This window comes from Aethalodelphis obliquidens, unplaced genomic scaffold (genome assembly GCF_003676395.1).
Source record: "Aethalodelphis obliquidens isolate GAN/ISIS:26980383/991018 unplaced genomic scaffold, ASM367639v1 scaffold20, whole genome shotgun sequence".
Classification (NCBI taxonomy): domain Eukaryota; kingdom Metazoa; phylum Chordata; class Mammalia; order Artiodactyla; family Delphinidae; genus Aethalodelphis; species Aethalodelphis obliquidens.
In genome coordinates, this window is record NW_020837964.1 from 21,111,341 (window position 1) to 21,126,861 (window position 15,521).

Genomic DNA, 15,521 nt, shown 5'->3' on the forward strand with positions numbered 1-15,521 from the left:
AGAACATGGGCTCTAGGCCACGGGCTTCAGTAGTTGCAGCACACGGGCTCAGTAGTTGTGGCTCGAGGGCTCTGGAGCACAGGCTCAGGAGCTGTGGCACATGGGCTTAGTTGCTCCGTGGCATGTGGGATCTCCCGGTACCAAGGACTGAACCCATGTCCCCACATTTGCAGGCAGATTCTTAACCACTGCGCCATCAGGGAAGTACAAAATTTTTTTTTTCTTTTTTTCGGCCACATGGCATGTGGGATTTTAGTTCCCTGACTAGGGATCGAACCCGTGCCCCTTGCAGTCAAAGCCCAGAGTCCTAACCACTGGACCACCAGGGAATTCCCTGATTCTTTTTTTTGCTTTATAAATCGGCTACTCATGTCCTTTACCCAGTTTTTGAATTGTATATTCATCAATTTGCAATTGATTTATAAAGTCTCTTCATCTTTTAATGCTGTTAACTTGTGACTTATCATACCTATTGCATAGATTTCTGCAATGTTTCAATGTCCTTTCAATCCTCATTATGCTATGTTCTAAAGTATAGATGTTGTACTTTTTGTATCAGTTTTTCTGCTTAAAACTATTCTTAGCAAGACTTTCCTCATGGAAAAGTGATATCAATATTCACCTAGCTTATCTTCTTATATATCATGTTTCCCATTTCAATCATTTATCCATGTGAAATAAATACACAGGCTCCCTTTGTTGGCCATTTCCTAAATATCATTTAAGAAATGGTCATTTCCAATTGCTTTGCAATGCCATCCTTATTTTCACCTACATCACATACTATTAGATTTTATTTTTTTGGACTATCAATTCTCCCTATTCTATTTATTCTCATGATAGTATCATATTTTTCTTTAACGGTTGCACACGTATAATATGTGTGTTAAAATCTGACAAGGGTTTTGTCTACATTATTTTCATTTTATTACTCTTTCTTAGCTTTTGGTTTCTTTGCTCCTCCAGGTATAATTTGGAATTATTTTTCAGGTGCCTGATAAGTACCTTCATGAATTTTATTGAGTTTACCTTAAATTTATGGATTAATTTAACAACTAAGAATTTTAAAATATTCTTCCTATCTAGAAGCATGATCTGACTTTCCACTGATTCAGTTCTCTTTTTATTACCATCAGGAATGTTTTATAGTTTTCTTCATTTTTGTTCTATGCATTTCTTACTAAGTTTATGGCTAGCTACTTTATATTTTAGATACTATTATGAGGTAGATTTTTAAATTATGTATATTTTCTAAGTGACAATTTTTAGTATAAACTATAGCTCTTTTAGTTAGTTCGTTTATTATTGGACATTGTTCTAAAGTGATATAACTTCTAAGCTTATTTTCTTAGGTTTTCTAGGGAGACAGCTACATAAAAATTAAATAATAATAATTTGCTTCATTCTTTTTTTAATATTTGGGTTTTTTTACAAATTGCATAGATTTGCATTTTATATGTTAAATAATAGCAATAATAATGGCTTTACTTGTTACTTTAATGGGGATATTACTTCTAGAGTTTCATCATTAAGCATAATATTGGTTGTTAGATTAAAATTAAGAAGATTAAAATTAAGATTTGTGTTAGGGTGTGTGTGTATTTTAGGACGTTTCCTTTCCATTAGCATTTTATTTTTAAAAATGGATGTTCAATTTTTAATCATGATTTTTGGATTCTAACAAAGAGATAGTATGATTTTGACCCTTGACCTAATGACTCAATAAATTAAATTGACATATCCTGATACTGAACCTCATATTTTAAAGTTCCAAACCTCTTATTCTAAACAATGATAAAATATAGAGAAAAGCGCAAGAGCTAAAGATTAAATATTGGCTTTAGCAGATAGTCCCAGATGTCAGGAAATTCCCAAAAGCACATGCAGCAAAGTTAGTTATATTGTGAAAGCACAGCTAATTTTGATAGTGACTATTTCATGACCTACCTGCAGAGGAGCTGTAGCTATCATGATGGCCTCCAAACAGGCTGTCTGACTCTAGTCAGACCCCATTAACTCAGCCCTTACTGAAAATGTCTTTCTTCTTAAAATTATTCTATGGGTCTCCATTTCTGGTGGATTTAACTGAAACTTTATAGCCTAGTGAGCAAGAAATGATATGACCTACATCCCATAAACATTGCATCTATTATCTCCTTTCTCTTGCTACCTTAAAACGTAGGCTCCAGAAACTTCAAACCACCTTTAGTTTCCCAAATATGCCATGCTCTCACATGTCCATGCTTTTGTTCTGTGGAAAATGTACCCCCACTGCCTATTATACCACCTCTTTCAAGTCTCACCATAGATGAAGTCTCTTAGGGGAAGCTTTGCTGGACATCCCTAGCCCATTTGGATGCTATGTCCTCTGTGCACCAGGAACACTGCACTAACCTCTAGTATTTTTCTTATCACTCTGCGTTCTAAGCATACATTTCCCTGTCTGTCTCCCATTAGAATATGAGCTCTGTGGGGGCAGTACCCCAAAACTTAAGAAAAATGGGTTAACTGAATGCAGGAATTAAAGTGAAAGAGTAGATGGAAAGACATGTAATGTGCTTCAGACATTTCAGGGATTAGTTATTACTGTGGAAAAATGATTATGTTATGAGATAAGCTTCAGGCTGAGAAAGACAACCCATCTTTTGTTGTTGGAATGTTCTGTAGGAGCCAATACCACATCATCCATCCATCCATCCTTTCATTATTTATTATTCCACAAAGTTATATTGGACATCTAAGGTTTGGATCCAGGAAGAAGTGACTTTCAAATGTATTTATTTTGCAAGTGTATTATCTAATATGGGCCAAGTTATAGATCAAATGAGCTCTGATACCTGATACATTCAGAGTTAAGTTTGAACTGCTAAAAAATAAAAAAAAAACAAAAAACAAAGAGAACAAAGAAGAGTTTGTATGGAAAGCAGGCTTGGCTGTGTAAGGAAAGATAGCCAAGACAGATTGACCCTGATTAGACCAATTGGCAAACATCTTTCTTTCTTTCCTCTTCCCCCTCCCCCGCAACCCCCACTTTTTGGTCTAAACTAAGGACAGTTCTTTTTTTGATGAGCATCACCAAAAATCATCTAAATATGGTTCTGGTTTTTCACTTTTATAATTCAAAGATAGCCAAACAGATTTCTGTGGAACTTTTTCCCCCCTTAATTGCTTCAATATGGAAGATGCTCTGTTGGCAGATCAAAATGGCAGATGGCTTTTAATGCCCTGCCATTTTCACTGTATAAATAATTATGTTCTCTTTTCTGCCTGAAATTCATGCTGCAGCTTGTCCAACACAGAATACAATTTATCTGGAAACCCACCCCCTCCTCAATTCAAGAGAAAGAGAAATAGGTCTTCTTGGTGGATCAGACAGATTCTTCTTTCAAGGTTCCCTCTGGTCACTGACTTAACTACTCTTGGGATTTCTCAACTCACTAAAAGACCCTAAATGTTTATATCCCGCTGAATTCCTTGGTAGTTTTCCTTGTCTTAAACCAAGAAATATATTCCGTTCTCCCTCCCTATCACCAAGGAGAAAATTGTCCTCTAACAAAAGTGCAGGGAGAGTTGATTCTAAGGGATGTGATAATTTATAACAATGAAAAGTCTATTGATACCACGAACAGGGCACACTTAGATGCCTCATACACACATGCACATAGGCAATTATCCCACAGCGTTATTTGTTGCATTTTGTATTTTGCCGATCCCTCAGTGTCAAAGGTGTTAAGTAAAAGATCATGATCCTCCCCCTTCCCCTGTAGTATGTAGCTCCTTGATTTAGAGGGGAAACATTACAGCCATCAGAGTCTTGGATCAAACAATTTTCTGCATTAATATTTTAAGGCTAGTCTCATAGAATTTACCTCATTGTAGCATTTCCTTTATTCCAAAATATTGAGAAAATAATAGATTTCTTTTTGCCCCTTGCATGTTGGCTTGTTTCTGAAGGCATGTGTGTGTTTCTGGAAGTGCTATGGGAAGAGAGGTGTTGAATGAGTGCCCTTAATTCTTTGTAGGTCTCTCTGACATAAACATCTTAGGTTTCCAAGAGCAGCTCTTTTATCTGGGACCTGAGTCTATCTGGATTTAGCTATAGGCGGTGATGGTGTCCATCTAATTAACTAACCATGTTGGGGAAATTTGGTTAAAAAAAAAAAAGAACCAATGTAATTGGCATGTAATAATATCAGGATTCTAGGGTCTGCTGTGCACTGGGAAAAATATAGTGAAACCTAGAGGAGTTTGAATCCTAGTTTCGTTTGCATTTTCCATGTTATTGTGATCAATTGCTTCCTCCATTTCTTTTCATATAAAATAAAGGTAATTATACTTTCTGCACATAATTTAAAAATTCTTTGGGATAAGGTAGGCGGAAGTAACAAGGAATAAGGTTTGCACATATTAGCAGCTCGATAAATGTTACTTAGTTGGATCTGACTCACCCTAAATAATGAGAAAAGAATAATGAGACAAAGAGATGATATTTACTGGGAACAAGATCCATAATATTGATACAGGCAGCGCTGATGGAGTTGGGTTCAAACGTACAAAGTGGGAGAGGATGGAGTCTGGAAATTGATGGCAAGCTAATCAGTAAAATCTGACTGTGTGGGAAAGCCAGATGGATGCTGAGATATAGTGAAAGAAACATCCTTCAACTGTTTATTCCTCTAACACACAAAATACTGCTAACCGAACAGTGATGAGTGAGCAAGGTTCTTGCCTTCAGGGAGGTTACTGTCTGATGGAGAGGACAGACATTCAAACAGTTACCGTAGACTGTGAAATGAAATATGAGCAGTGACTATGGGTAGATAGACGGCTCGTACGGTGTTCAGAAAGACAAGAAAAGATATATATGCAAGCTATTAAGTTCACCTTTAAGCATTAGTCATATCAGAAAATTAATGCTACAAACTTTAAACATGTTATTTGAAATTTCTATTATTTCAGTCCCTCCCTCAGATTCAAGGTGGCAAATACTGGCGTCAAAAATTGAAATTAATTTTTCAAAAATCACATCTCTAAATGAGTATTAAAAAACCTAAATAATTACACTTTTCAATGATGTCTTTTGTAATTGTATAGCATGTGTACTTCTGAAATTATTAAACTTGAAACTCCACTGAGACTTTTGGGACACACTATATATATATATATGTATGTATGTATGTATATATGTATTTTTTTTCATTATTCTTATACAGCTATTGCCACATTTCTAAGGAAAGTAGAGAGAACCCAGAAGAAAGTAATCAAATAATGATTATTCTACTAGTGACTGCATAACTGTCTTCAAGTGTGTGGAAGCTTTTAATGTGGTAGATAGATCTACTTTGTCGCTGAGGTTTGAGCGGAAAGGGTAGAGTGGGTAGATTTAGGTCAGAAGTGAATTAAATAAGAGCAAGGCTTAAGGCTTGGCCTAGATTCTCCATATTTTTTTTTTTTTTTCTTTAACAGTCTCAAGAGATGGGCTCCAGTCTGATGCAGACAGCGCCTATCTTCACAGGCTGAAGTATCTCTGATCAAGTTGATCAGTGGGGGAATTTTTAGCTTTGGAACAGAGAGGGACAGAGGAAAAGAAGTGGTAAGGAAGAGCATCTTAAGATGCTCTTTAGGAAAGCTACTGGGGCAACATTCTCTCACCTTAGGCCAAGCCTCTCTCCTGACATCATGGTGAGAGTAGAAAGTACTAATCCTTTGCTTCAGTGATTCCTCTTTTCAGGTTGTTAATATGCAGGGGCTATGCCCATATACTGCCCATTTTGCCCTGTTCCCATTATTTTTTTACCTAATATAAGGTTGGCACTCTGTGCAGTCTGTGTATCAAAGGCTGCTCCCCTATCATAATTTTCCCTTTTAATATCAGTTGTATATATTCCTCCCTTGGGTGACATCATCATCATAGCCCATACATTTGCATCTCTAAACTGGTACCATGGAGACATCATTATCAGGAACTTTTACATTTTGTTAGTGTAATGACAAAGTGTGCAGATAAAAACAGCATACGATTAGGAGTCCAGGTTGTAGCCATAAAAATTTGAAACCTGAATTTATTTTCCATTGATAGAAATACTACAATTTGTACATCACATATACTAGTAATTTATAGCCTCATTTACAAGTTTTTGCCTAAGTAGGGGTAAGAAAAAGGAACTGCTAACTGCTTCCATGTTTATGGCCAGGGAGGAGAACATTGGGTGTCAGGATGAAACACCGAGGTGCTTGAAAAACATTTTCTTGGGCTTCCCTGGTGGTGCAGTGGTTGAGAGTCCGCCTGCCGATGCAGGGGACACGGGTTCGTGCCCTGGTCCGGGCAGATCCCACGTGCCGCGGAGCAGCTGGGCCCGTGAGCCATGGCCGCTGAGCCTGCGCGTCCGGAGCCTGTGCTCCGCAGCGGAAGGGGCCACAACAGTGAGAGGCCTGCGTACCGCAAAAAAAAAAAAAAAGAAAAACATTTTCTTACCATGGGAAATATATCACCCAGGATTGAAGAGCATGAACTATCTCCTGCCTCTGGATGATGAGCCCTTCTATGTAGGCAACTGCATTCAAAAGTGCGATGACATTTCCAAGAATTCACTTTCCTCTCTTTGTCAATATGTTTCTCTTCCTCATTAGTCTACTGCACCAAGAGGAGAGCTTCCAGAATAGAATTAATATTTACTGAGCATCTCCAACAGCCTGGCACTATGCTAAGTACCTTTATGAATGGAATCAAATTTAACCCTAAAAATTATTAGCTTTCTGGATGAGAATACAGCAAATCAAGACATTCACCTAACATGTCTACAAGTCAGGCAATTGATATGCAGAAGAGTCGAGATTCAAACCCAGGTCTGTCTGACCCCAAATACTGAGAGATTTGCTCTTTGCAAGCTTTATAAAGGAGAAGGGTCTGAGAAATCTCTTGATGGAAATTTAAAAATCCATACAACATTTGTCATTTTCTGCCTCATCTTATTAACCATGGAGCCAATTTGACACTTCCCTGAAAACGTGTCCTCACAGAAGCTCTTATTTTTTTCTTGGGTCACCGATAAACCTCAGAAATGTGTATGTCCGAAGTAAGGGGACCCTCTCAAAGACAGATAGGGAGTAGCTGGCTAATTAAAATAATTTAGATGAGAGAATCTGTAGCCAAACGTAAGATGCAAAATTGATTTCCTAGAGGGTTTTTTTATTACTGTGTGTTTCTTTTTCCGTTTGTTTTTCTAGAGTTGATTTTCATGGAGTCCCTGCCCATAGTGGCTCTTTTTGTTAGTAAAAGATCAGTGATCAGAGTGGACCACAAGAAAGACTATCAGAGAATATGGCACTGTCTCCTCTGATATGGCCCTCCCCCAGAAAAACTCATCCCTGCATTGGTGCTGGGGCCACTTAGATCTAGAGGGGGGATATTTTATGCATTCATGCCACAGCAACTACCTACGTACCACAGTAACCACCTAAGTGCCAAACTAGTCTGGTTAAACATGCTTCTTGTCTAACCATATCTACCCTTCACCAGTTCACCATCCCTGGAGGATCTCAATACTAGTGCTAGGTTTTCTGGTAGAATGATTCCTGAGCCCTCTGGAAGCACAGCCCAGAGGACAACCATGGGCTTTTATTATATTATTTGGTTCCAATAGCAACCCCATGAGGCATGCTTGATATCAACCAGTGTCCTCATTTTAAAGATGAATAAGTGAGGCTCTGACAGGACAAGTGACTCATTCTAAAGCATGGATTTAGAATATGCCCAGAAAGAGACCTTCACTCCATTTATTTTCCACCTCTCAAACTAATCTTAAAATCCATATGTGAAACATGTTTGACTAGAAGACACTTTTTAAAAGTTCTCGAGAGTCTACTGATGAATCACTCAGCGACAGTAAATGGTTCAGTCAGCAGGGTACTTTGATGAGCTTTCATTTCATAGTTAGTGTGTCTGAGAGGACTCAGCTGTTCAGAATGTGAAACATCTTGAATTCACAGGCTGGTGTCCTGCTCAGAAACATGTTTTCCATTAGTGTGTGATTTTCAATTACCTTCATGTGTAAGCCAGCCTGCTATGATCCGGAGGTACAGTCTTGCATGGATGGCACATTGAAAAATAGATTTTAAATTATGGCTTCCACGGGTTTAAAAAAATAAAAACACTCAGGTCACATTCCCTCCAAACTACACCATGGGTAACAGGGTGGAACCCAATAGATAAACTAAGTGAATGCCCTCTTGGGGATGTCATTTGTATCAGAGAGGTATATTTGACTGAGCAATTAATTTGCTTTTCTTCGTAAATTTTTCATATTCATTTTTATTTACGATGGCATTTGTGACATTTCAGAGCATTAAAATGTGGTAGATATTTTAACTTTTTTTTTTTTTTTTTTTGCGGTACGCAGGCCTCTCACTGTTGTGGCCTCTCCCGCTGCGGAGCACAGGCTCCGGATGCGCAGGCTCAGTGGCCATGGCTCACGGGCCTAGCCGCTCTGCAGCATGTGGGATCTTCCCGGACCGGGGCACGAGCCCGTGTCCCCTGCATCAGCAGGCGGACTCTCAACCACTGCGCCACCAGGGAAGCCCCGATATTTTAACATTTCATTTGTGAAAATCTTACTTGAATTCAAAAGAAATTTATGAGATGGAAAAAATAACATTTGAATTAATTATGTAGATATGTAAATTTTTTGTATTTGTTAAGCATACAACAATGTTATAGCCTAGAATAGGAAAGAACAGTCAGGAAACTGAATATTAACATTCTATTTGACCAGCTTATTATTATTTTTTCATGATTTTTCATAGTACATATAATTTTCCTCCAGTGGTAAGAGCAATATACACCAATCACACAAACTTCAGAAAATACAGAAATGAGGGCTAGCTGTTCTGCCCTGTTTTTATTGAGAGATTGGCAGCAAAGGGCAGAGGATCCGTCATTAATAAGTCTTGCCAGGGGCTTCCCAGGTGGCGCAGTGGTTGAGAGTCCGCCTGCCGATGCAGGGGACACAGGCTCGTGCCCCGGTCCGGGAAGATCCCACATGCCGCAGAGCGGCTAGGCCCGTAAGCCATGGCCGCTGAGCCTGCGCGTCCGGAGCCTGTGCTCCACAACGGGAGAGGCCACAACAGTGAGAGGCCCGCGTACCGGAAAAAATAAAAATAAAAAATAAGTCTTGCCAAAAGCCAGCAGGTACACACACCTTACCTTCTGCAATACTCAGAATATCTGCTCAGTCCTAAATGAGACTGAATCTGCCATTTGTATGTATTTTTTTATCTCACACAGAATATATTACATTTCCTTTAACCTAAAATATATGAATTCAATTTTTAGATTCTAAGGTAATTTTTCTTACCACAAGAGCTAATTCATGGTCCTGTCAATCCATTTAAAGCATGCTGGCTATTGGGCCATCATGTTGGTCATAACATTCTTATTGCTATAAATTACTGATTCCTAACTCACACAAAAACATGTGTGCCATATTGAGGATGTGTGTGTGTGGATGTGTGTGTGTATAATTTGATGGAGTATATTCAAAACTTCCACAGTTTTATAATAGCGATGTTTTCCAAATGCAGAGCATATGGCCTAGAAAAATTCTTTATGGCTGGTAGAGATATGCAGAAAACACGATGAGGAAGCATTTGGAGGAATAGGTTACAAACAATTGGGAAATACATGAAAACCAACATCTGGAACTTGGGTGAAACTTTTCCCAGAACAAGGTTACGACATTTGTTCAACAAATATTTATTGAATGTCTGCTGTGTGTCCAGCACTGGAGAGACTGAGATGAATCAGATAAAAGCCCCTATTGTCTGGAAGTTCACAGTCTAGGAGAGACCCAAGTAGTTATGCCACCAAATAATGACAGAAGAGTGGGAGGCTGATTTCTGTAGGAACGTACAGTGGGATGGGTCACAAAGGAGAAGAGGGGAGAGGTCTAGAAACGGCTCCCAGAAAGTGACTTTTGGATTCAGTTTTGAGGCTTGAGAAGCTGACTTGTAATGATCAAAGGAATGGCTTTTGGGGGCATTAAAGCAAAGGGTCAAAGCCAAGGCGTACAAAGAGTGTAGTGTGCTGGGGAACAGACCCGAGTTCTGCACAGCAGGCTGAACCGGGGCGTGTGGGAAGGGGCGGGCATGAGCCTAGAAGGCAAGGTAAAATCTAGATCAGAGAACTATCTGGTGATCCACCATGTAGATGTGGGCTGTGTTGTGTGAGCAGCAGAGAAAACGTCATCTTTTTAAGCAGGAATGACAGGTTTAACTGGGTGGCTGAATTTCAGAGAAACTGTAAACCTGCTGCTGGGTTTATAAAATATTTCCACTTTAAAGATAATATTTTCCTTTAGGACTTATAAGTGGGTTCATAGTTTGGGCAAGATTTGAGGGTAGATTAGAAATCTCTCAAAAAAGTAACAAAAACTGGCCAAAGGCTTATCACGAAGTAGGGAAAGTACAAACTTGAAAAAGAAGGGTTTTGTGTGTTTTTTTCTCACACTCGCCTATATATTTAATTTTATTGTATATTAACATAGAGTGTGGAATTGAAGCCCATACTTCCTTGTATTTGAGGAAAGGGACAACACCCAAACAGAAAATGGTGTGGTTACCCAGCCACTGCAGGCATTCATATCAACGAAATAAAAAAGAGCTGATTTCTGCGTTTCATTTCGAGATGGGACAAAACTCAGGGATCCTTTTCATGCCAAATGACTGTGGCTTCTATAGATGTCTAGATTAAAGAACAAGTGGGGAGGATTCAGATTGTAGCCCTGGGGTGAGAAGAGCACATTCAGATCAGCCAAGCTGAATGCAAAGATGTGAAGTCTGTGATTCCGTGGTCTTGCTCTGCGAGTACACCTTGTCTCCCCTCTTCCAACAGATAACACCGCAGGGGTGTACGCCCGACGCGGAGGGTTCAGTCGGCAGAAGCAGGATTTGTACCTCCTGCCCATTGTGATCAGTGATGGTGGAATCCCTCCCATGAGTAGCACCAACACCCTCACCATCAAGGTCTGTGGGTGTGATGTGAACGGGGCACTGCTGTCCTGCAACGCAGAGGCCTACATCCTGAACGCCGGCCTGAGCACTGGGGCGCTGATCGCCATCCTTGCCTGCATCGTCATTCTCCTGGGTAAGGGACCTCCCAGGTTACCTGTAGGAAGGGCCTTTCAACCAGATGCCCATCCTTGAAACACATATATTTCTCAAGTTACCGGGAATTGTGCTATATGCCGTGGAGGCAATTTGAGACAAAAAAGAGGGGATGCCTGCCTGCTCATGTATTTTAGGGTATGGTGGGGGAACAGGCAACTTAACAAGCATTAGAGCCGAGTTGGGGGTGGTTGTGATGAGCAAATGCCGGGCATCACAGGACTGCATAACAGAAGACATCTGGGGGCATCAGCAGGGGACGGGGTTGAACATCAGAGATTTTTCAGGAGAGGAATTTAGGCAAAGACCTAGTATATGAACAATGGTGAGCCTTACAAGAGGAATGAGAAGAGTTAGAGGTAGAAAGAATAATCGTGATGTCAAAGACGGTCTATGAAGGACTCAAGGAACTGGATGAAGACTGGCCTGGCTGAAGCTGGATCTGGGCTCCTCCTCTAGATGTCATATGTAATATCTGGGTGCATGCATCTGCTCATGGGGAGCCCAGAGCAGCTTTTCCTGCACTTGCCTGCTGAGTTAGGTGCCCCTCTTCTGCACATAGTCCCACCTGTGGTTTACTCTGTAACAGCAGGAATGTGCTGATGCAGGTAGCATCTACCAGTGCCGGGCCTCAGGAAGATTAGATCAGTCGTCCCAAAGTCTCAGAACTCGTGTATGACAAAAAAATCAGGATTCAAATCTAAGTATGTCTGACATCAAATTTATACTTGTTCCATGATGGTTAGTTCTTCACTGAATGAATTAATGTGTCCCTGATACATAGGGAAGAGCCAGCAAGTTTAGTTCAACCAATAGTTCATGAGTATTTTCTGGGTACCAGGCCCTGTGTTCAGCCCTGGGGGATAAAGAGAAGAATCATACAAGATCTCAGTGATCAAAAAGTTCATAGTCTATTGAGGAAAATAGGCATGAGCAGATAAATTGCAGAGGCACATGGTGAGCACCATGATAGAGACACGAACCTAAGGCAGTGGGAGCACAAGAGTAGAAAGTACCTGACATTGACTGGGAAGGTCAGAGACAACTTCCTGGAGGATGTAACATACTTATCAGATGCTGAAAGAGCTTTCCAGCTGGGGAAAGGGGCTGGGATGGATGGATAGTCCTAGCAGAGGGAGCAGAAAACAGAAAAGCTCTAAGTTCATAATCTAGTGGTGGAGGCAGATGTGTGAACAGTGTGACACGTGTCACGGTGATGGCCAGGTGGGTACATAGAGTGGATACCAATAGCCCTGTCTGGTATCAGAATGGCATATCAGGAAGGATTTTTGTGATGAAAGATAAAGAGTCAGCCAAGCAAAGAAAGTGAAAAAGAATGAGCCTGGTGAGGGTGCTGTTACAGAAGGCACAGGGGAAAGACACTGCCTGCTGAGCACTGGAAGCCGTTCACAGTCTGGTCCAGTGCAGACCCTCATCCCTGCATCTCAGAGTGATGGTGGACCCAGAGGGGCTCTCAAGTCACTTGCCAAATTCAGCCACAAACACTTTCTTCAATCTTGCTGAGTGTGTGGGCGAGTGTTCCAATGGAACATTGTGGGGAGGTGGGGGGGTTGATAGGGAATGAAACAGTGTCAGAGCTTTCCTCATAAGCAACTCTGCTTATTCATCCTAGATGCCCTGAGTTTAGTGGAATCCCCTCTCCCAGGGAAGAGACAGTTACAGTGGTTTCATCTGGAGTTTCAGCTGACGCTGTTTCCCTGTATTCAAATAGAGAAGATTTGTCGTTTGTCTCTTGGGGGTCTTTATAAACTACCCCTCTTCTATACAGTGGTCTGAAGAGAGTCTAGCCATGCTTATGATAAGATTTCTTATAAAGGTAGAGTAAGGTCAATGCTGACCCCACCTCAGAACTCTGGGCAGGGGCTTAGCACCTCCTGTAGAAAGTTAGGACCTCAAGTCTCTGAATGTCCTCATTTGTAAACTTTGGAGAGGCAGCTGTCTTCCTTTGCAAAAAGAAACAGGCATAACCCACTTTTAAGAGGCTGCAGACGGACACATTTAGAATCTTCCTAATTCTTCTGAAGATGACTTCTAAATAATGTTGGATTCATTTGTAAAAACTCAAAATAGTTCCAACTTGCCAGTTAGTTTGGATATAATATTTTCCTGGAAGCATTTTGCAGATGAAGAGCCAGGTGTAGGGCAACTTTGCACATCTTTGGGGATTCCAGGTAAAGCTCTCATTTCATAGACTGGTCCCAGTTCTGAAGCATGTGTACACCATGCTTTAAAGTAAGCAGAGTTTCCCTGGGAAAAGAACCCAGAAGACTGGGCTTAACCTATGCTTCCTTTCTTTTTCTTTTTTTTCCCCTGTAGTCATCGTAGTGTTGTTTGTGACACTGAGAAGGCAAAAGAAAGAACCACTCATTGTCTTCGAGGAAGAAGATGTCCGTGAGAACATCATTACCTATGATGATGAGGGGGGTGGGGAAGAAGACACAGAAGCCTTTGATATTGCCACCCTCCAGAACCCTGATGGTATCAATGGATTTATCCCTCGCAAAGACATAAAACCTGAATATCAGTACATGCCTAGACCTGGGCTCCGGCCAGCACCCAACAGTGTGGATGTGGATGACTTCATCAACACGAGAATACAGGAGGCGGATAATGACCCAACCGCCCCTCCTTATGACTCCATCCAGATCTATGGTTACGAAGGCAGGGGCTCTGTGGCCGGGTCCCTGAGTTCCTTAGAGTCGGCCACCACAGATTCAGACTTGGACTATGACTACCTGCAGAACTGGGGACCTCGATTTAAGAAACTAGCGGACTTGTACGGTTCCAAAGACACTTTTGATGACGACTCTTAACGAAAACGATACAAATTTGGCCTTAAGAACTGTGTCTGGTGTTCTGAAGAATTTAGAAGATATGTAAACAGGTATTTTTTTAAAACAAGGAAAGGCTCATTTAAAACAAGCAAAGTTTTACAGAGAGGATACATTTAATAAAACTGCAAGGACATCAAAGTGGTAAATACTGTGAAGTACCTTTTCTCACAAAAAGGCAAATATTGAAGTTTATCAACTTGGCTAGAGGAAAACCACTTGGCATACAAAATATTTAAGAGAAGGGGAAGTCTAACGGTGAACTCACAATGAAGGGAAATTGTTTATGTGTTATGAACATCTAAGTCTTTTTTTCTTCTTTTTTTTTTAAATTTGTCAAAGAAGCTTCCACAAAATTAGAAAGGACAACAGTTCTGAGCTGTAATTTCGCCTTAAACTATGGACACTCTATATGTAGTGCATTTTTAAACTTGAAATATATAATATTCAGCCAGCTTAAACCCATACAATGTATGTACAATACAATGTACAATTATGTCTCTTGAGTATCAATCTTGTTACTGCTGATTCTTGTAAATCTTTTTGCTTCTACTTTCATCTTAAACTAATACGTGCCAGATATAACTGTCTTGTTTCAGTGAGAGGCGCCCTATTTCTATGTCATTTTTAATGTATCTATTTGTACAATTTTAAAGTTCTTATTTTAGTATACATACAAATATCAGTATTCTGACATGTAAGAAATGTTACGGCATCACACTTATATTTTATGAACATTGTACTGTTGCTTTAATATGAGCTTCAATATAAGAAGCAACCTTTGAAATAAAAAAAAGATTCTTTTTTAATTCTGGGTTTGATTCTTAACATTGAAAAAAATTATTTCTAATGACCCATTTATAATTCTAATTTCAGATATTTGTGATCTTTTAATAACTCTATTTATGATCTGTTGTAGTCTGCTGCTTTTATTGTTTATTTAAAATCAAATATGTTTTACAAATGTTTTTTCAGACAAGATTCTGTAGCATTGTTTAAAGCTCTTTTGTACATTCTCGGTGTTAGCTTCCTGACTTCTCTTCACACGCATCTTCTATAAAAGAAGGATGCTAAAGATCTAGGTCAGTCTATGATTTTGCAATACTTGTTATATAATATGCATTTATCTTGTGTATCAGTAATTTGATGGTTATGAGAAACGAGTCCATGAGGGAATGAAACTATCAGAACTCTGAAGTTCAAGATGGAGATTTTATGCCCCATACCGAGCATTTGAGGGTTGGCGGGGTGAAGAGTCAAAAATATACATTTGCCACGTGTAGTTATCAGATCAGACCTCCAATGTTATTCTATTCTTCCTTACTTTGATCTTGCCAGGCTATCATAATGACCCTGCCAGCTGAAACTGCTTATTTTTCCTTTTATAATTTTAACTCCTCTTAAAACAATGTGGCATTCTAAAGTTTGATCAAAGAAAGAGCAATTCATTTCCAAACCTTGTTTTAAAATATGCTTTGGGCCATAAGCTCAGAATGAGGACAGGGACCA

The 15,521-nt window shown here is 39.9% G+C and overlaps 1 protein-coding gene across 6 annotated transcripts in view; it reads left to right on the top strand.

The window, feature by feature from the left end:
• Positions 1–14,821, top strand: part of CDH11 (cadherin 11) — a 144,575-nt gene extending 129,754 nt beyond the window's left edge. For all 6 annotated transcript variants that reach the window (XM_027119692.1, XM_027119693.1, XM_027119696.1 and 3 more), the window contains 2 exons: positions 10,889–11,140; positions 13,498–14,821. In XM_027119692.1, coding sequence (XP_026975493.1) covers positions 10,889–11,140; positions 13,498–13,994 — 749 coding nt within the window. In that variant the 3' untranslated portion in view covers positions 13,995–14,821. The remainder of the gene's footprint in view (positions 1–10,888; positions 11,141–13,497) is intronic.
• Positions 14,822–15,521: the final 700 nt, after the last annotated feature.